At 39.2% G+C, this 22,192-nt stretch overlaps 2 protein-coding genes and 1 pseudogene across 3 annotated transcripts in view; 2 read left to right on the plus strand and 1 right to left on the minus strand.

Annotated features, from left to right (window-relative positions):
* Nucleotides 1–22,192, minus strand: part of LOC143908826 (uncharacterized) — a 72,462-nt gene that overhangs the window by 10,020 nt on the left and 40,250 nt on the right. The window lies entirely within an intron of this gene.
* On the plus strand, nt 9,216–11,063 carry LOC143908814 (uncharacterized). Its single transcript, XM_077426623.1, has 2 exons — nt 9,216–9,809; nt 10,358–11,063. The coding sequence occupies exons 1-2, from the start codon at nt 9,299–9,301 to the stop codon at nt 10,879–10,881; spliced, it is 1,035 nt and encodes a 344-aa protein (XP_077282749.1). The 5' UTR covers nt 9,216–9,298; the 3' UTR covers nt 10,882–11,063.
* On the plus strand, nt 16,181–21,069 carry LOC143908812 (uncharacterized; annotated as a pseudogene). Its single transcript, XR_013260258.1, has 5 exons — nt 16,181–19,342; nt 20,285–20,511; nt 20,584–20,749; nt 20,826–20,925; nt 21,009–21,069. The product of XR_013260258.1 is annotated as an uncharacterized LOC143908812 (transcript).

Consider the following 22,192-nt stretch of genomic DNA (forward strand, 5'->3'; position numbering starts at 1 on the left):
TCATTTCATTATGCAAAAAGTACGATGGAGAGCCGCTAAAGCGGACAGATTTAGATCGCGACAGTTCTCGTCGTAGACAAAATGCAACTGTGTCGCGATGCACGAAAGCGCTCTCGTCGACAAGACGTTATATAAAGCTGGATTATTGAAACACGTCCGGCCAACCACAGCTGAATATTGTTAACGCGTTCACTCCGTTTTCTAATTCTTTCACTGCGAATAATTGGATTGGACTTACAAAAGTTTGAGCTTATATGAATTTTGTGCAAATCGTATTAAAGAAATACGCGCAAAATAAACGTTAAGAGTTTGTGAAAGGAAATATAAATTCATAATCTAATTTGTATGTTTTTATGATTTTGTTTTAGTAATTCCAATGAGTCAAATGTTACTGGCACACACCGTGAAGTTTCTGATTTTTTAAATCATTTTTCTACTCGCACAATAATGTATTTTCGAAGTGTAAGAAACTAACAAAGGCAAACCGCTTAAAAGACGATCCAATAATAATAGCGAATTTCAAGGAGTTTGATTAGGCCACGGTTCACTAATGCAAAACACTATGAAAGATCAGCGAAAGCCAATTAATATTTTAAACCGTCGCGCTTTAACATTTTTTATTATTTTTATTTAATTTCCATTCGTATGATTTTTTTCGTGCATATTTTAATATGTCAATAATAAAAAAAAGATTATAGAGTAGCGATTTTTTTCTCTTTTACTTGCAAAATTATGATTGAAATGTTACATACATTCGCGATTATTCTTCTTAGCAGCACATTCCATACGTACTTTCTTGCAATTTTTCCCTCTTTCTGAACGTACACCTATCTCATTTAATATGTAGAAAGTGGTAAGAAAGTGCAGCGCTGAGATTAAATTTATAATTTACGAATGCATTTAATATCAACTAAAAATGCACTGCAATTTTCCGAATGTCTATAAATTTAAGAGCAGCGTTATTCGGGTCACTAGATAAATTTCGAGTATCGATCAGATTCTCGGTGAGACACTCCATGTCGCATACTCACATATAGGTATGTGCTTCGTTCTCAGAGATAGTTACCTTACAGGTGTCCGTGATGATCACGAGGGTCACGGTGAGGTCGCATATAATGCGTGGTATCTTGGAGCGCACGAGGATGCGGAACATGAGTACCTTTCTATCACTCGGACGCACAATGCGACACGCGAGCGTTAATCGACGCGCAAAAATTGCGACTCTTCCATCCACGATCACCAGAAACGTTAAACAGTATATCTCGCGAGAGGGAGAGAAAAAGAAAAAAGACGGACAAGTGACAAGAAAACGCGGCGACGAGAAGAACGCTAAGAAAAAGATCCGTCTCGCGACGCTGCCGCCCGAAAACTCGTGTTGCGCGCTTGTGATGCAGGATGCAGCGTCACGGTCTACCCCCACTACCACCTGCTACCACCGTCACAACTGCCGTCAACGCCGCTCGCGCCGCCGCCGCCACCACCACCACCCCCACCACCATCCCCACCACTACCCCCACCACCACCACCAGCACCAGCACCAGTATACAGTACCAGCACCAGCACCAGCACCAGCACCAGCACCACCACCATCACCACCGCCACCACTATCACTACCACCACCTCCACCTCCATCTCCGTCTCCGCCGCCGTCGCCGTCGCCGTCAATCGCGCGCCGTCGCGCTGGAAGTTAATCGCTGCGAAGGAGAAGCTCTTCGTGTTCAACTTTTAGAGTCCGTATCGCTGGCGCCTGTACACTACACGTGCCTCGCCATCAGATTGAGCCTTGTAGTATAGACATTGCTGTGGACTAGGGACGAATTATGTCAAAGAGAATGAAGAGAATCTCTACACCAACCCGTTGGAAAAAGATAGATATCTGTCGATCGTTTCTCGAAGATTTCGGGAATAATTGATTATATTATATATAACAAGCGTTTTCTTAACATTAAATTGATACATTGACTTTTTTTTAAATAAAAGTTTAATGGGTTTATCGCTTGTTAGATCGTTGGATGACTATATAGAACCCGATATCTTCAATGAATTCACGTCGTTTTGCGAAGGTGCGGCGTGTTCGCGTGTCCGTGGTCATGAGGTACCTAAAAGATCCATTCAGTTTTACCCCATCCGACGTATACGTCGTACACGTTGCGCGTACATATTAATTTGATACATCACACGCACAATCGCGCGCGCGAGTAATGAGAACTGGTCGCGCTTGTTGTGTGTCCGCTGTAAGTAATAAGAAGGACTCTTCAAGAGCCGCGTGTCCTTCCTCTCTTCTCTTTTTTTTTTTTAAGCACCCTCTTCTTCCGCACTCGCCCTTCGATGGCTCCGATACGCACCTTCGTCACCGCACGCTCCGGATCGTGACACACAGCACGACTCGACGAGACCAATGAGCTGAGCGGTACCGAAAGGCGCCTCACGCACAAAATCATATGTTATATTTAAAATTATATGCGATGACTTCCGTTTCCGGTTGGTTAGGTGTGAGTTGGCGATTTGTGCGAGCGAAAAGCGAAGTGCGAGTGTGAGAGATAGAGCGAGTGAGAGAGCGTGGAGAGTGAGAGGTGAGCTCGGTGAGGGAAAGGGAAGGTAGGAGAGTGGAGGCAGCGCGGAGGATAAGGGAGGAGAGTCCGTGGAGGCGAAGGAGAATTGGGAAGGTTGAGGTTAGAGAGACGAGCGTAGAAGGGGAAGGATAGAGAGCGCGAGAGTGAAAGGCTAGGGAATTCTGGGGACTTCGGGATAACGCCGGGAAGTAGTACGGCCGTAGAGTAGAGGATAGATGGCGCATTTTGCGGATAGGTTGGGGAAAGAGAGACGCGGAAGTACGGGGGAATATAGATGAGCTTTCCAAGAGGAAAGGAAGTATAGAGGAAATGTTCAAGAGGAAGAGGGATAAAATAGAAAAGGAAGAGGGCGCGGGGGGGGAAGAGGACGAAGACTTCTCGAAGAGAAGCAACAAAACGGTGAGAACGCCACCAGGGGGGGCAGGGGGGGAGGATATGGATGTGAAGGGGTTGCTGAGAGGAATAAGGGAGGAGATGAGGGAGGGGTTAAGAGGAGTGAGAGAGGAGATTAGAGAGGTGGCGAAGGAGCAAAAGGAGGCAATGATGGAAGAAGTAAAGAAGATAAAAAGCGAATTGAAAGAGAGAGAGGAGATGTGGAGAAGGGAGAAAGGAGAGCTCCAGAAAAGAATAGAGGACATGGAACGAAAGCTGGAGGGGATGCAGATGGAGGTAAAGGGAGGAGGTCTTGGGGGAGGAAGAGGTAGAGAGGAAAGCGGAGGAGGGCCCTGAGGGAGGAGGGGAGGGGAGAGACTGATTGGAAGGAGAGGGTGGAAAGGCTGGAAAGGAGGTACGAAGTAAAGGAGAGGGGAGAAAGGAGAAGAAACATTCTGATAAAAGGAGTGAAGGAAGATGCGGGAGGAATAAAGGGGGGAGTGTGCGGAGGTGATGAAAAAGTTAGGCGTGGAGGTGAAGATAGAGGAGATTAGAAAAATAGAGGCGGGGAGAAGAGAGAAGGGGGGTTATGGCAGTGGTGAAAGTGGGAAGTGAAGAAGAGAAGGCGAAAATAATGAGAAATAAGTGGAAACTGAGAGGCGAAAATACGTGGATAGACGAAGACTTGACATGGGAGGAAAGAAGGATAAAATGGAAGATAAACCAAGTGGCATGGAAGGCAAGAGGAGGAGGGTTAAAAAGGTACGGATAGGGATGGGAAGAGTATGGATAGAGGGGGAATGGTGGGTGTGGGATGAGGTTAGAGGTGTGCTTAGGAATGGCAGAGAGAGGTGCTGGGAGGAAGGGCAAGGGAAAGGAAAAGAAAATGAAAGAGAGGAAGACCAAAGGCAGGGGGAATAGAGGAGGGAGAGGGAACGGGTAGGGGGGAAGAAAGAGGAGCAGAAATGGAGAAGGATAAGAGAGAGGAGCTGGGTGGAAGAGTGGGAGAGGAAGAGGGGGGGGGGTGAGAGAGGAGGGCTAGGGGGCGGGGAAGTAGTATTTATAAGGTGGCCTTTTGGAATGTGGCGGGGGCTAACAAATAAAGATAAAGAGTTTTGGAAAAGGCTGGAGGATTGGGACGTAATGGTGTTATGCGAAACGTGGGTGGACGGTAAGGGGTGGGAAAGAATAAAGGAAAAAATGCCAAGAGGCTACGTATGGGAAGTGCAGAGAGCAGGGAGGAAGAGCCGGAAGGGAAGGGCGATAGGAGGAATGATAGTAGGGGGCAGTGAGGGCAGGGATCAAAATGGAAAGAGAGAAGACGAAAAAAGATAAGGAAGGGATAGTATCGATAAAAGTGAAACTTGGAAAAGAGTGGTGGAGGGTAGTGGGAGTATATATAAATAAGGATATGGACCGGAAGTTGGAAGACCTGAAAGAATGGGTGGAGGAGATTGAGAGGGGAGTGAGAGTGCTGATAGGAGGGGATTTTAACGCAAGGACCGGTAAGGAAGGAGGGTTCGTGGAAGAGGGAGAAGAAGAGATGGGGGAAGGAGAGAGGAGATCGAAGGATGGCAAAGTAAATGGGGAAGGAAAAAAGCTGTGTAGATTCCTGGGGGAACGTGGGTGGGCGATTTTTAACGGAGGAATAAGAGGTGATGAAGAAGGAGAATGGACGTATACAGGGGGAAGAGGGGAGTCGGTGATTGACTACGTGTTAGGGGACAGGAGGACAAGGGAAAGGGTAGAACGGGTGGTGGTAGAAGAGAAGGTCGATTCAGACCATCAGCCAGTGACAGCGTGGGTGGAAGGGTGGGAGGAAAGTATAGATAAGGGGCAGGGGGGAAGGAGCGGAAGTAAGAGAGGGGACTGGTCAGAAGAGGGCAGGAATAAATTTAGAGAGTTAATGGGGGACAGGCAAGCTCGAGGAGGGGGAGTGGAGGAAGAGTGGCAGAGGTTGAAGGGGAGGATAAGGGAGGTATTAAAGGAAGTGAATGGAAGGTGCAAAAAAGCGGAGGAAGGGGCTGGTGGGATGAGGAATGTAGGGAGGGAAAAAAGAGAGTTGGCAACATGTTAAGGAAATGGAGAAGGGAAGGAGGAGAGGGGGACAGTTACAGGGAAGAAAAACAGCGATACAAGAAGCTATGTGAAAGGAAGAAAAAAAGAGAAGTGGAGAAATGGGAAGAGGAAGTAAAGGAGGTCAGGACGGAGGGGCAGGTATGGAAGGTGGTAAACAGGGAGAGAAAGAGGAGAAGGAGGGTGAATGAGGGAATTAGTATGCAGGAATGGGATGGGTACTTTAAAGAGTTGTTGGGAGGAGTGAATGGGAGGGTGGTGATGGGAACAAGGAGAGGAGGGGAGAGGAGGGAGGAGGAAGAGGAGATAAGGAGAGAAGAGGTGTGGGAGGTAGTGAGGAAGCTTAGAGAGAGAAAAGCGTTGGGAAGTGATGGAATTCCGAATGAGGTTTGGAAGTTTGGAGGGGAGGTTGTGAAAGAATGGCTATGGGAAGTGTGTAATAGAGTGTGGAAAGGAGAGGGATGGCCAGAAGATTGGAGGGAGGGAATTATAGTGCCTATAGGAAAAAAGGGGGAGGGAGAAAGAGTGGGGGGCTACAGAGGGGTGACGTTAGCACAAACGGCATACAAAGTGTATGCTGCCGTACTGGCGGAAAGGTTGAGGAAAGAGGTTGAAGAGAAGGGCTTGCTGCCACCGAGTCAGACAGGGTTTAGAAGAGGGGTTGGGACCACGGACAACATTTACGTATTGAATCACCTGATAAACAGGCAAGTAAATGGAAAGAAAGGGAAGATGGTGGTGATGTTCGTGGACTTAAAAGCAGCTTTTGACTCGGTGGACAGGAGGATTCTAGTGGAAGCCATGAGAAAAAGGGGAGTAAGAGAGGGCTTGGTGGAGAGGTGTAAAGAACTGCTGGGGGAGACGATATGCAGAGTAAGGGTGGGGGAGGAGATGGGAGAGAGATTTTGGACAGGAAGGGGAGTCAGACAAGGGTGTCCGTTAAGTCCGATTCTGTTCACCTTGCTGCTGGCGGACATTGACGATGAACTGAAAAAAGGGGGCTGGGGTGGAATAAAGCTGGGAGGGAGAAAGATATATACACTGGCTTATGCAGACGATATAGCGATGTTGGCGGAGAATGAGGAAGATATGAAAGGAATGATAGGAAAACTGGAGGGGTATTTGGACAGAAAGGGACTGGTATTGAACAGTGAAAAAACGAAGATAATGAGATGCAGAAAAGGGGGAGGAAGATGGAAAAAGGTGAGTTGGAGGTGGAAGGGTAGGATAATAGAGGAGGTGAGAAAATTCTGCTACTTGGGATATGTAGTAAAATGTAATGGGAGGCAGGATGAACATGTAAAAGAGAGGACGAGGAGAGGGGCGGCGTTGCTGGGACAAGTATGGGGGATCGGAAAGAGGAGGTTTGGGGGGGATTGGGGTAGGAGAATATGGTTGTTTGATAAGTTGATTTGGACGGTGATAAGTTACGGAGTGGAAATATGGGGGTGGAGGGAAAGAGGGGAAATAGAGAGATTACAGGAAAGATATTTAAGGTGGGTGTTGGGAGTGGAAAGATGTATACCGGGATATATGATTAGGGAGGAGTTACAAAGGGAGAAACTAAGAGGAAGGGCGGTTATGAGAGCATGGGGGTATGAGAAAAAATTGGAGGAGGGAAAGGGAGGGGAGTTGGCAAGGGAATGCTGGGAGGAGGTAAAGAGGAGGGCGAAAAGAGGGGTGAGCAGGGGGGGATGGGAGGAGGAGAGAAAAGAAGCGGTGGAGAGCAGGGGATGGAAGATAGAGGAAGTGGAGGAGCTGAGGGAGGAGGGGAGGTGGAGGGGGGAGGACGTGCTTGAGAGAGAAAAGAGAATACAAAGAGAAGAGAGGTGGAAGGAGATAGGGGAGGCAAAATTTAACAAGTGGTATGGCATGATAAAAGGGGAGGGGATACCGGAGTACTTAAAAAAGAACTGGGGAGAAAATAGATGGCAGAGGGTGGCTAGATACAGGCTGGGAGGTGGTATGAGGGGGGTGAAACATTGGATGACAGAGGAGAGAAGAGTGTGCAGGGTGTGTGGAGGGGGGGAGGAGACGTGGGAACACGTGTGGGAAGATTGTGCAGATTGGGGGGGAGGGAGATCATGGCAGGAAGCGGTGGGGGAGGTGTTGGGGGAAGAAGGGGGGGGGGAGAGATGGCTGAGGAAATTAGAGAGAGTAAGGGAGGGAGAGGGTGATGGAGGGGATTGGGAGGTAGGGGAGGGGAGGAGTGAATGAGAGAAAGAGGAGAAATGAGGAGATTGTAAACGGAAACGGAAGTCCACAGAGATAGGGAACTTGCGAGCGTGTGTGTGTGTGTAAAGATAGGTAGGGCGATTAGTATGTAAGGTTAATTGTAAAATAGGCTAAGGTAGGTTAAGTGATTGTAAAGGGTTGGGAACGTCCCTACAAAACGCCTTGCAACCCTGAGGGGAGCCAATAAATATATCTATATTTAAAATTATATGCCGCAATATATTTACAATATTTATCTTAAATTCTACAGGATATTCCACGATTCGCGATCTTAATGTTTTACCACGATTTCTCCGACTATGATTTGCAATCGAATTCTTTAGTGAGACTTATACCGAGGAAATTTCTGTAGTTAATACTGTAAATATCTTGAATTAAGTTACAGTTTCGTTAAAGTCTGTGTGTGAAACTAAAAGGAGTGTAATTTAAATTCGCGATATGATTATATATAAGCAGATAAAAACTGTTTCATATAAAAAGAATGTATAATACGAAAATATTTGCGTACTTGCAATGTTTGGTTTACCATTCAACTTCTTTCAGACAGCGAGATAATTTCGTTTCATATTCTCTTTTGCATCTTCTTGCTTTAACACGTACGCTCCCGTTCTTGCGTTACCGCAACGATTTAATATTTAGTGAATTGCACGGAAGCCCTGTGATGCACGCGGAAGGATGCTAGAACTTTGTGTTCTCGTCAATAATTAAATATACAGCTGCTACACGTGACGGAAATTTCCGATTACTGCGCATGATAACACATTGCAAAAAGCAATGTTATTATATACATTTTACAAGTTTCCTTGACCGTTCGTTATAGCATTACTGTGTCGAAGCTTGCTTGAAAAGTTAACAAACTAAAACTAAAAATTCAAAAACATATGAAAAAACTGCTTTTAAAAGAAACTATATATTAAAAATAATACAATATATAGAAACTAGTAAAAAAACAATGTATACATATAAATATATTTAAAAAATATTCCATTTCATATATTCTGCTGTAGATTAATATAATCTCATTTTTAAGTGAAGATTAAAAAATGTCGTAGCGTTTATTAACGTTCCGACAACAAATTAGCATGAAAAACTATAGACTTGTCAGTGACAGAAAACTTTCTTTTTACGTGTTTTTCATTAGAGAATTTATAATATATATAGAATCAGAAAATATTTAATACAAAATATAATATAAAAGAATATCTAACTTTTAAATATTGAAAATTTTTGGGGCTAAAGTCTCGCGGATTGATTCAAGGTAATTAGTGGAGGTAAATTAGACCAAAAAAGTGCGTTATCTCGGAACCGGTTAAAACTACTCGGATATTTTTTAAAATGTAGGTAATTAAAAACACTACAATGTTTATGGGTTAAAAATTGACGCTTTAATTTATTAAATAATTATTAAATAAAAATTTATTAAATAAAAAATTAGTGTCAATTTTTTACCCATAAACATTGTAGTGTTTTTAATTACCTACATTTAAAAAAAAAACGTTCAAATCCGAGTAGTTTTAACCGGTTTCGAGATAAAAACCTAATTTGCCTCCACTATATAATATTACCGTATCAAGAGACACGGCAGTGTCTCGCGCAAAGTACGCGCGGAGCGAGACGCACCGTGACTCATTTACGCGAACGCACGAGTTGCGAGCACCCAAGATGTTGAGATCTCGATACACATATACGCAATACTGTTAATATAACAACGATTCGCGATTACGATCGACACTCGAATAGCCAACCTCAAGACTAGGAATAACGGTATTCATATGCAATTTTATATTTACTTACTGTCATTTTACGTCTTAAGATTTTATCTTTTCATAAAAAAAATAATTGTGTAAAGTCTCGAGATCATATTTGAAATGATTATAAATATAGGTACAGTCAAACTATGAATATTGCTAGATGCAGAATACCGCATAAAGCCGCGTTCCCACGAGAGCGCGCGGCTTGCCGCCGGGGCACAGCCGGCGGCAAAAACTGCATTGCCGGAATGGCGCCACGATGCACCGACCGTGCCGGAAGCCGCGCGCTCGATGCCGACGGCCCGCTCGGCCCGCTCTTCGTCTCGCTCAGTCACAGGTCACAGCTTGGTTGCCATCATGGAGAGCGCCACAGAATGGCCATACGATAAGGTCCTGCAGCTGATCGCGCTGTTTCAGCAACGGCCGATGCTGTGGGACACTCAATGCAACGCCTACAAGGACCGGCAGAAACGCCATGAGGTCACGCTCGAGCTCGCGGCGCGTTTCAACGTCGAGAAAGATGAGATTGAGCGGAAGCTGAAGAATCTCCAGAGCCACTTCTATCGCGAGGTAAAAAAGGAGGAGCTATCTAAGTTGTCGACTAGCACCGGCACGACTGGAGTCTACCGCAGCAAATGGTTCGCCTACAATGCGATGAGATTCCTGGCCGACAAGAGTAAACCGAGACCGAAACCGCGATATATTCAGGTCGGCAGCAAGACGCCGGTAACACGGCAAAAGCCGACGGCAGCCCGCGTGTCGACAGTAAGACATGGCGACAAAAGTCACCTCAAGAAATCCGGTAAGAATAAAAATCTATTTAAATTCCAAGTATTGTATTCTTTTTTCTTAGAAATTTATCTTTCATGCGATTATATATAAAATTTATTTCGTTTTTATGGTGCGCCTCAATTTTCATGTTTGTATTGTTTGTAAATCAACTCTCAGTCTCCCTTCCCCCTCACTTCACATTCATCAACCGATGACTCATCATACCGAACAGCTGATTGGAGCGTGGCACTGCGAATACAATGAATTAAGATAAAAATATATTTATTTTTAGGATAAAAATATCTTCAAAAATGTTCTTTGTATAAATCTAACAATAAGTAATGGTATATGTATAGGTACAATAATTTTTGTATCAATCTTTGCTAGTCATGTCAATACGCAGATCGCTTGCAAAAAAACTTAAATCTTTTCTTATTCTGTATTCGCTTGTTGAAATAAAATTCAAAAAACCTTCAACATTTATCCTCTTCCTATATTTTTTTTCTATTTTATATGTATATTTTTTATAAGAATAATTTATATATATTTATATATTTGTCTCTTCTCTTGATTGCGCAGAGCACGAGACGAGAAACTCATCTTTACGGAGAGCTTCCGCGATCAAGAACGAAAACGCTGCGTCCGCTGTGAACGATTTTTTATATATTGACGCAAATCAGCAAAATAACCTGGGTAACAGTCAGATGGATTATTGGGAAGAGCAGAAGCCAGTCCGTATGGGTAGCCAAGATCCAATCGAATTCGCGATTGGATCGCAAATGAACGAGGTTCAGCAACAGCAATCGCAGCATATCGCCAACTTTGAGAACAACCGGCCGAACGAAAAGAGACTCTCGACTCCTTCCAAACAAGACTCGAAAACGCTGATGTCCAAGGACGCGATCGCACCGACGATCGATTTTCTCCTTGCGGAATTAAAGGCTCACGGCTCGAACGATCCGGAATTGATTTTCTATCGAAGTCTAATCCCGGATATTACGAAACTCTCCGACAAAAGGCGCAGGCAGTTCAAGGAAGTGGTACTGTGCACATTGAACAAGCTTCTGGATGAAGAAGAGAGTGCCTGTATAACGAAAACGTAAAATTGACTTTACGAGATTCGACGAGAACGTACAGATTTTATCGCGCGATACGAGTTGTTACCAAGAAGCTATTGCCGATAAAGAAGTTTCTTCGCGATGTTCTCTCAATGTCACGGATCTACATCGGATGTACAAATTTACATTGCTTTTTAATGATAGCAATAAAAACGATACTTTGACGATTTCTGTCTTCAAATTATGACTACCACTTATATTAGATTAAATTTAGACCAAGCAAACAAAAGCGAGCGAACATGAACAAACAATCTTTTTTGATGAGTGCAAATAGTATCGTAAGTACTCTTTGGTGAATGCTGTTCTTGCACTCATCAAAGTTTTTTATTCGTGCTTCTTCGCATTTATTTGCTTCATTTGAAATTTACGTAACCATTCGATTAATCCCGAATATCGTTAAAATCGATACGTCGAATCGGATTCAAAGCAAACGAGCGCGAACGGATAATTTGCTTTGGTAAATGCGAACAATATCGCGAGTACTAGTCGTAGCGTTCTTGCATTTATCAAAGCAAAGTGTTTATTCATGTTTATTTGCTCCTGTTTGCTTCGTCTAAATCCGTATTCGGACACCTAAATCTATTCGAAAATGTTTATCTACGGAATAATTCCGTTTTTTTGTCTTATTAAGATCATTCGGATTACATTTGAAATGATCAGAAAGCTTCCGATATCTCGCGAGCGAGTGAAAAGTTGAATCCGATATTCCGATCGAAATGTTGACAAACAACACGAAGTGCGCTAGTTCGAAAGTATAAGGTTATTGTGCCCGTATTTTGTTTGTATTTTTACTCAGATTATTTGTGCATAAATAAGAAATTTTTTGAAGATATTTATTGATTCACACTATACAATTTAATTCAACTCTTTAACGCAAATAAGTATTATTATACGTATCAAGAAACACGGTAGTGTCTCGCGCCAAGTACACGCGAAACGAGACCGCACCGTGACTCTTTTATACGCGAACGCACGAGTTGCGCGGTACCTGAGATTTTGAGATCTCAATAACGAGTAAGGTAAAGGTACCAATACCCGGACACTTAAGCATAGGAAATGTACCAATACCTAGACACGTATCTGTGTCTGGATACCTTTAAAAAAATATAAATTTATGAAAATAAACGTTTGGATATTATAATTGAAGTTTCAAACTACAAGAAAAAATACTTTTATCTTTGATTTTAATTCGCGTTATACTTATAGATAATAAAGGTGTCCGGATATAGGTACATGTCCGGGTACTGGTACTTTTTACCTTAAACGGATCAAGTTCTAAGTAGGCTTGATCGATAGCTTGGGGTCGATTTATATAATAAAAGTGTTTTTAGTTTTAGTAATTCTTTACAATAGAGGACCCTTTCAAAATTTTGATATTTTCTTGCGGCTCTTTTGGTAAAAACTTTTGTTGTAATTTCGACAATGATAATCAATCGGGGAAGCCCGAAAAATATCCACCCTATCTATTTTTTTTACCTATTTTGACTTTATTTTTGGTAATTATGTAATATAGGGGACCACCCTCCGATGACCTTGACCTTGACATATGTTGTCAAGGTCACCCTCCTGAGTGACCTTCAGAAGGTTTTAGCCACATTTAGCCCTCGGTCATTCTTTGTTAAAAAGTTATTAACAAAAAAAGTTTGGAAAATATAGCAGATATTTTGAGTATTGGAAGACATAAATATATATGTTAAAATAGTTCACGCATATACACTTTCGCCACGAACCCATGTGACCGCCGGGCAGAGTTGGGCACATTTCATTCGAATAACGAATTAAGAATAAATTATTCGAATAAAATATCATTCAAATAAAATTTCATTCGTATGTGTCTCATTCGTAACATAGTCAACTACATTTTATTTGGATAAATCTTCATTCATAACGTGACGAATGATTTTTCATCCGAATAAATCTTTATTCATAAAATACGAATAAAACTTTATTCGAATAAATCTTTATTCAAAATTTACAAATAAATTTTTATTCGAATTAATGCTCAATCGTACGATACGAATAAAGTTTGATTCGAATAAATACCAGTATGTCTTATTTATGTCTCAAATGTTGGCGCTCGCGCCGCTCGCTTTCATCAATAACAATAACTATCGTACAAGCGTTTGACCGTGTAACGGTCACCATGATATATCCAGTATTACTATTTTGGCTTCATTCGATCCAGAGTAGTGTTATTCTGTTGCCTGATGTGTGTGGATCGACGATCGACACACAAATTATAGTGAAGTAAAAATATTTTATTAATCGAAGGTAAGATATTTAAATTTGATTGTGGATCAAATCCCAGAAAATTAGGTTCAATTTGACGTGGAATACCACATATATGTTTTGCTTATTTTTATATATTATACATTGTTTTAGTTAGCATGGCTGAATCTGGAACAAACACTGTACCAGACTCTCACTCTCAGACAACGTCCTCGTCCTCGCCCTCGCAGATGAAACAGTCTGAAAACGAAAATGATGGTGCGGATAATACCGAAAATAGCAGAGATTCACCTTCAGTGAATACAATCACCTCGAACATGGCAATCTTAGATGGAAAGTATTTCAAAATTGTACAGGGTAAAAATTCCTTGAAAACTAACAACGTAGTGGCTACATGTGTAGCATGCTTACCAAAGATTGTTGAAGTAAAAGGTACATTAACATCGACATCAAATTTCAAATCACACCTGAAACGAAGGCACGACAGTAATTTGGTAAAGGAATATGAAAAATATTGCAAAGAAAAACGAGCCAAATTATCTGCATCGGACTGTTCTGATGAAAATCAACTTGCATCTCGCAAGAAACGCAAACTGCTGAGCTTACAGGAACAATTGGACGAAGATATAACTCAATTCGTTGTTCACTCTATGACCCCATTAAGGATAGTAGATGATCCTTATTTCCAAGCTATATTTGATCATCTTCAAGTTAAAGCCCGCGGAAAACCAATAACGGTACTAAGTCGACGCTCTCTTGGTAGAAGAATAAAAGATTTGTATGAAAGCAATACCAAATCTATTAAAAAAATTTTAACTGAAGAAGCGCAATATATTTGAACCACAGCTGATGTGTGGTCTTCGAAGAAAATAAGTTTTTTAGGAGTAACTGCACACTGGATTAACATTAATTCGTTAAAGAGACAATCTGCAGTTTTGGCCTGCCGGAGATTCCAAGGAACACACAGTTTCGATAAGATTGCTGAGATGTTATGCGATATTCATTCCGAGTTTGGTTTAGATTCGTCAAAAATATTAGCCACTGTCACTGATAATGCTAGTAACTTTGCTAAAGCTTTCAGGGTTTTTGGTGTAAAACTTTGTAACTTTCAAAGGGACGTTGATGGTGAAAATAATGAATTTTTGGATACATCAGCAAATGAAGAAAGCGACGATGAGGATTTTCAATCAATTCCGATGGGTAATATTTTTTTCACCAGTTTAAAATTAATGCTGCACCTGCACTATTATTAAAAATAAAGCCAAAATTAATTATATTACGATTCGATTTATATATTATATTATGTATGCATAACATTACAATTTCTAGATCCTGATGAAGAATGTGCTTTAGAGCCAAATAAGCCTCTGCCACAACATCTCAGGTGTTGTGCACATACGCTCAATCTTTGTGTCGCGAGCGATGCCATAAAAGCTATTAACAGCTTTCCATCGCTATTATCAGTGCATGAACAGGCAATGGCCAAATGTACGGTGTTATGGAGATTCGTTGGACGTCCAAAGTCTGCAGAAATACTAATGGACATATTAGGTCATACGTTGAGCAGGCCAGGTGAAACTAGGTGGAATTCATTATATGATTCTCTGCGCCAAATTGTAAAAATTCGTGAAAAGTGTCCTCAGTTAAGTCGAGCGCTCAATATCAAGAATACTTTAAAGGAGACTGATTTTATTTACATTGAGGAACATCTGTCATGTGTCGCTCCTGTGGCTGAAGCTCTCGATATTCTGCAAGGGGAAAATAATGTATATTACGGAATTGTTCTCCCTTGCCTTTTCGCATTACGTAAAAAATTACAAGTTTTACAAAACAAGGAGTTGAAATATTGTAGACCACTATCGGATGCTCTTTTGGAAAGTGTCGAAAGACGATTTAAAGATTTCTTTGACATGTCTGCGGTATCAGCACAGAATGCTGTCAGAAATCGATGGTTGTCATGCATTGGCCTTGAATCAGCTCAGATACTATCACTTTTTAAAAAAGCAGTTGCAGCAGAGAGTAATTGTGTAGAAGTTTCCGAAAAAGAAACGGATCCGTTTGACGATTACTTTGATTTTGCGATGGAATCACAATCAGCAACTTGCGGAGATTCATGTATGATAGATATGGTAGTTTCAAAGTATTTAAGTGACAGTACTCGAGAAGTTTCAATGCTCAAATCTTATCCAGCAATAAAAAAAGTATTTGTGCGTTATAATACACCACTGCCGTCCTCTGCCCCCGTTGAACGATTATTTTCCTACGCTACCATGACAAATGTTCCAAAAAGTAGTAAGCTGTCAGATAAAATGTTCGAAATGAAAGTTGTTTTGAAGGGAAATTATTCTAAATCTTATGTAAACGAGTAAGAATTATTAGATTTTTTTTACATTGAGAGCTGCAGTACCGTGTGGTCAACTGCCCAATGAAAGTGGCAATAATAGATGCAATTATAATGCTGCGATTTAAGATAATGTATTTTTGTAACGTTAACAAAAAGTGATTGTTAATTTTATTTACATTACATTACATGTGAATACAGGTATACTGTATTCACATATAAGCATATGTAAACTTATTTTAAGTTTATTATACTAGACCCACACGCAATACATCATAAACCAGCCTTATTCATCTCATCCCAATCAGCAGACAACGTTTATTAAATGTTTTTTAAACGTTTTTTTTTCATTGATTTTACATTTGTAGATTTTTATTGCCAAAAACGTTTATTAAACGTTAAAAAAACATTTATTTTACATTTAAAATCCGTTTGTTAAATGAACGTTTTTAACATGTTTATTTTATATTTATTTTACATTTATTTCATATTTATTAGTTATTTGCAACGTACATGTAACAAATATTTTTTTTACGTTTGTTTAATATTTATTTTAGATTTAATTTACATTTATTTTACATTTACTACTAATTAAAAAACATAAATGTAAAAAAATGTGAATTAAATGTAAAATAAATGTAAATTCAATGTAAAATAAAATTATAATTATAAACTATAAAATAGATATAAATATAAAATAAGAATAATAAAGCAACTATAATTTTTATGAATTGATATATAAAATATCCTAGAAATATTCTAAAGACGTTGTTATAAACTTGATTAATCTCTTTATTGGGGGATTTTTCGGATTCAACGGAATTTTCCGCGCCATTTTTCATCGCGCGCCACACGTGTACCGACTCGCTCGTCAAATTTTTCATCTTTCGTTCTCCTCTCGATCCCCTCTCCGTACCCTCTCCTCCCTAGCGGCAGAAACTCAGCAGCGAGCGTATCGATCGGACGTTTTCTTCTTGTGCGAGAGTGATTATAAGACAGAAATAAACTGTTATAAAATCAAAAGACTCAGTGTTCAGTGTCTTAAGGGGAGATATACACCTAGCATGGTCAAAAAAATCGATTTTTTTTTGCATTTTCTTGAAGCTTGAGGTCTCAAAAATATCTGGTTAAAATTGCAAGTCAATATCTCGATAAATAACGAAGTTACAGCCGAGAGAGTGAACCGTCTCCGAGAGCGCGCCGGCGTGCCGCCTGTTTTGTGGCCGAGCCGAGAGGCAAGCGACCGTTCGAAGGGAGCGTGTATAAACCGGTTTACGATTCTATTGTGTTTTTGGGCGGGCTCGGGATCACACGACCGTTATTCTTAGCCAGAAAATAGACGCGTTTAGTCAGTAGCTTGCCGTTCGTGCAACTGCGTTACAGTGAGTTTTCGTCTGTGAATACATATTCTGAGGAAAATGGATAACAGATATAAAGGTTCTCGGGAAGCTCATCAATCCGGATCTTTTCGCAAAGATCGAAGCAAGAAGAAGATACCGCCCAAAAATCGATATACTGCCGAAAAAGTAGAACTTTCCGACGAGAATATTAGTTCCAGTGCCAAAAAATTGAAGACTGATCGTGAGACATCCGCTCCAGAAGATCCAAACATCGGGTATCGAATTTTGAATTTTCTGACAGTGTTTTCTGCCTTATCGGAATGTGTAAAATGCAAAAAGTGTGATAGCGATGTCCGATTCTCAATAGAAAGCACTCGAGGGCTCGGTTTTAAAATTGTAGTTTTGTGTTCATCGTGCAAACCGACTTTCATTCCTTCGTGCCCGTACATCAAGACAGCTTACGAAATAAATACACGATTCTTTTTTGTTATGCGTTTATTGGGGATTGATTTGCGTGGAGCTATGAAATTTTGTGGCCTCATGGATTTACCGCCTCCGGTTCAACAAACGACGTATGATATGATAATTGACAACATTCATTCTGCTGCTTCAAGTATTGTTCAATTGGTGTTAAAACAAGCTGTAAAAGAAGAACAACAGGAAATAACAAAACAAAATTCGAGTGATGATATAAAAAAACTGACCGTTTCAGGAGATGGTACGTGGCGAAAACGTGGTTTTACTTCATTATATGGAGTTGTGGTTCTCATTGGTCACTTCACAGGAAAAGTCGTTGATTTTATTGTAAAGTCTTTTTATTGTGCTGAATGTAACTATTGGAATAAACACGTCAATACCGAGCAATATCAGGAATGGAAATCTAATCACGAAGAAAATTGCCAGGCAAATCATGTCGGATCGGCAGGCAAAATGGAAGTAGACGCCATGAAGGAATTATTTTCAAGATCTGTCGAAAAGCATGGAGTTATGTACATTAATTACATCGGGGATGGCGACTCTAAGACGTACACGGGATTAGTGAATGCGAAACCGTATGGTGATGAGATTGAGATTATAAAAAAAGAATGCGTGGGACACGTTCAAAAGCGAATGGGAATCCGTCTTCGCGAATGCAAAAAAAAAAAATCCTGGAATCGGCGGCAGAAACAAATTGACGGCAAAGTTTATAGACAAACTGAGCGTTTACTATGGCTTAGCCATTCGAAGAAACAGTAACTCCAAGGATGATATGAAAAAAGCGATATGGGCAACATTCTACCATTACGGCTCAACAGACAGCAAGCCTGAACATCATTTTTGTCCCGAAGGCCCCGAATCGTGGTGCAAGTGGCAACAAGCGAAAGCTAAAGGAGAACTGAAGAATTTCCGTCACGATTATTCAGCATTGCCAAAAACGGTGTTAGATTCCATCAAACCAATTTACGAAAACCTCAGCAATGACAAATTGTTGGAACGCTGTGTTGGCGGATACACACAAAACAGCAATGAGAGCTTCAACCAACTGATTTGGAAGATAGCTCCAAAAACGATGCACAGCGGGGCCAAAATTGTTAACATTGCTGCATTTCTTGCAACATGCACGTTCAACAATGGTGTCACGTCATTGTTAGAAGTCATGAACGTGTTAGGAATATCGGTCGGATCGGGCGCGCACTTGTACGCTGCGCAAGAAGACGAAACGCGCATAGCGAAAGCCGAGCTGCAAGCGCAAGAACAGACGAAAGAAGAACGAATACGGCGCTGACAACAAAATTTAGCCAATATGAACATTCCGTTGACTGCAGAAGACCTACACTATGGAGCTGGTATCGATGATTCCATGTAAGTTGACAAATTTCATGATTTATTCATTCCCAAATTTTCAAACGCGTTTTTCTCAAAACCACGTTTTTCAAATCGGTACCCAAAATTTCTCGAAAACCAATGAACCGATCGCCTTGAATTTTTTTGTGGTTATTCTATACATCATTATCTAGTACTTGTCATAAGATTTTTTTTTTCGTTGCTTAGTTTTTGTTTTATAAGCAAAATAATAACTCATTTTTGGTCGAAAAATCGCTATGTTATGTTCAAACGTCCGCCATTTTGTCATAAATCGATATTTTCAAAATCGGCTATGACAAGTACTAGATTATAGTATCTAATTTAATAATCTTTTTGGTTTTTTTGTTTCAGATGATTTTTGAAGAAACGCCAGTGGGTACCGTTTACCCGGATTTTTTTACGGCGCTCCAAAGGTTATACCACAACCTCGTCAATTTTTGATTTTTTTTAATAAAAAAAATTGGACATATTCTTGAATGTGTATACTTTTAAATAGAAAAACTCCCAATCCAAAATTTCAAATAATTTTCCTTAAAAAAATTCGCAAAAATGACCTCTTTTTCGGCCTCCTAGGTGTATATCTCCCCTTAACCGCGTCGCCCCAGGATTAATTAACCGGTGTGCACACGCGGGAGCCGGGAGCGTCCAAGCTCATCACACCGTCCAGCACAAGGCGGATGGATATACAACAGTATGTATACATCTTTAGTACGTATTTAAGGCTACAACTACATGTTCACCGTAAGCAGTCGTAATGCTCGTCATAATCGCTATCGTAAGCTCATCGTATGTCGTTGATTCAGCTTGAACTTTTTACAATTACGACGCTTGTCTGGCGTTACAACCTAACCTAACCTAACCTATCAGCTTTCTCGACGTGCGAAGAAAAATGTGTTTATAGATATATTGGCATAGACATACGGTTTACGACGACTTCATTGCTTACGACCACGATCAAGGCGTTACGATAGATGTAGTTGTAGCCTAAATTTCAGCAATTTTATCATATTATAAATATTATAAACGTTTATATAACGTTTTATAAATATTTATTAACGTTTATATAAACATATATATTGTATTTTATTGATTTAATGTATTCCTTTCGGAATTAAACATTTTTGTTTACAATATTTTACAATATTCTCTGAAATAATGAATTAGAATTTTTGAATGTCGATTTTATTTTATAAAGTGTCTCGATGGTCGGTAGAGTATGTTCTTACAAAGAAAATGAGGACCATACATCAATAATATATTAGCGTATCACATTAGAGTGTCATATATTTTGTATATGGCCACCAACAAAATAACTAAAACTTTATCGGAGCTTATGCACACACCCACGCGCATTTTGAAGAAAAAATTACATTTCTTTAAAATATTTTTTTATGTATTATCAGTATTAACTATAAACAAATATTATACCCATTTCCAGTTTTAAACAAAAAAATTACTCAATCTTATAAGATCCTACATTGCAGAAAAATTATAAATTTTTTTAAAAACTTTACCAACTTTCTATTTGTTCACTTTCCACTATTCTTAATGTTATTGATTGAAATTTTCTACAATCGAATGTATATTTATTTATGTACAACAAAATTGAGATATTAAAAGCTTTTTTTTCCAGATCAATTGTGGTCATGCAAGGTGATGCTAAAAGTGACAGATAAAACTATTAACAGTTTCATAGAGTCAGAGCTGCTCAATAATGACAATAATAAAAATGCACCAAAAGAGCAACCTTTGCCGAAAAAGCATTCAACTTTGATGGATGCATTTCCACTCTTAACTATGGACGAATTTAAAGCCGTTGAGAAAAAATTAAAGAACGACGACACTTACCGTTCTCGATTGGTAAGAATATAAGTACTTCATCTATTTTATATTTCGTGTTACATTACTAACTCAGCTTTTTAAAATGTTCAGATTGAATCACTACGTGGAGAAGTTGTGGGTGATACCCTTCAAAAAATGATTAATTCCGTCATGCGAATCATATTCGATGATAAATTAGCATCTCTTTTTAATTGGAAGGGCCAAAGAGGAGAAAAACAAAAATTAAATGGACATCGTATCAACAAAGTAATGATAGGTAAACTGATATTGTTTTAAAGTGAGACGTGTATTTGATCTTATCTACGATATCTCCATGTAATATTTATTTACAGAAATAGTGGCCGAAAAATTCCCGAAAATTAATGAGATTATATTTGGCAGGAAAGCCGGGACATGGTTGTCTCAAGCCCCCTCACGGATACAAAAAAAGAAGTGAGTTTTGTTTCGTGTGTGATTAATGAGGCATCCGTATTCATAATATTTTATACCTACACGTTTATTTTTTATCATTATAGATGTAATAATAACGGCGGCGATGAGGAAGAAGATATGAAAAGCGACAATGATTGTGATGCAGAGAGATGTAACAATAACGGCGACGATGAAGAAAAATGTACGAAAAGCGACGATGATTGCGATGCAAGTAATAGTGATGCTTCCAAAAGCAATAATAATGAAGAGATAGATCTCTGAAAATAGACAGAAAAACACTGGAAATTTCCAACTAAGCTATATATACTTATTCTAACTTTTATAATATAATATATATATACATATATATACATATAATTATATACATATAATTACATACTTTTATAATTATAATACATATAATTAAATACTTTGTATTATATGTTGTGTATTTTTGCTAAATACAATACAAAAATTGGTTAAGTATTTCTGATTTATATTTTTTTCAGATTTTACATTCGAGCGGTTTCGGGAGTACGGTATATAGGGGAGTGTAAAAATTTTGAAATTTTTTAGATTACAAACACCTTTTTTTCATGTTCAAAATACCTTTTTTTAACATTAAAAAAACGTTTTTCCTAATGCTAAAAAATGTTTTTTAAACATTTTTTCTAATTTTAATAAAATGTTTTTTAAATGTTAAAATAACATTGTTTTAACGTTGAAAATACGTTTTTTAAACATTTAAAAAACCGATTTTAAACGTTGAAAAAACGTTTTTTTAACGTTAAAAAAACGTTTTTTTTAATGAATAAAAAAGGATCTATCCCATTGATTAAACGTTTTTAAAAACGTTTATTAAACGTTTTTTGCAATGAAAAAAAAAACGTTTAAAAAACGTTAAAAAAACATTTCTTTGCTGATTGGGGACCGGCTCATGAGTTATTGACCGAGGTCAATCGAAGATGTGGAGACATTTTTATTTTACTTTTTTGTTTTTTTGCAATTAATTTTTTTTTAATTTCTTATAGACACAAAAACTACGTTTTTCAAGTATTATTTTTATGTATTTTTCTTTTATGATGTTATACAGAGCAATAAATGTAGAAAGAAAAAGTTCTCTAACAAAAAAAATTTCTCTCTTTGTATCGTAGCTAAAATCAATGTTTGAGCTTACAAAAAAACTCCGACTCAAAACTAGCTATTTCTTTAAGTTTTCCTTGTTTTTTAATCTTATAGCCTTATATTCTACCGAAATTTTATACAATAAAATTTTATTCGTCACTTG

The sequence above is a fragment of the Temnothorax americanus genome, unplaced genomic scaffold (assembly GCF_048541705.1).
Source record: "Temnothorax americanus isolate GAGA-0224 unplaced genomic scaffold, ASM4854170v1 Scaffold117, whole genome shotgun sequence".
Lineage (NCBI taxonomy): Eukaryota > Metazoa > Arthropoda > Insecta > Hymenoptera > Formicidae > Temnothorax > Temnothorax americanus.

What these genes read in the sequence shown, in the direction of transcription:
- LOC143908814 (XM_077426623.1), top strand. Translation starts at nt 9,299, where the DNA reads ATGCCGACGGCCCGCTCGGCCCGCTCTTCGTCTCGCTCAGTCACAGGT. An exon ending in AAGTCACCTCAAGAAATCCG is followed by an intron (nt 9,810 to 10,357) that starts GTAAGAATAAAA and finishes TTGATTGCGCAG; the next exon opens with AGCACGAGACGAGAAACTCA.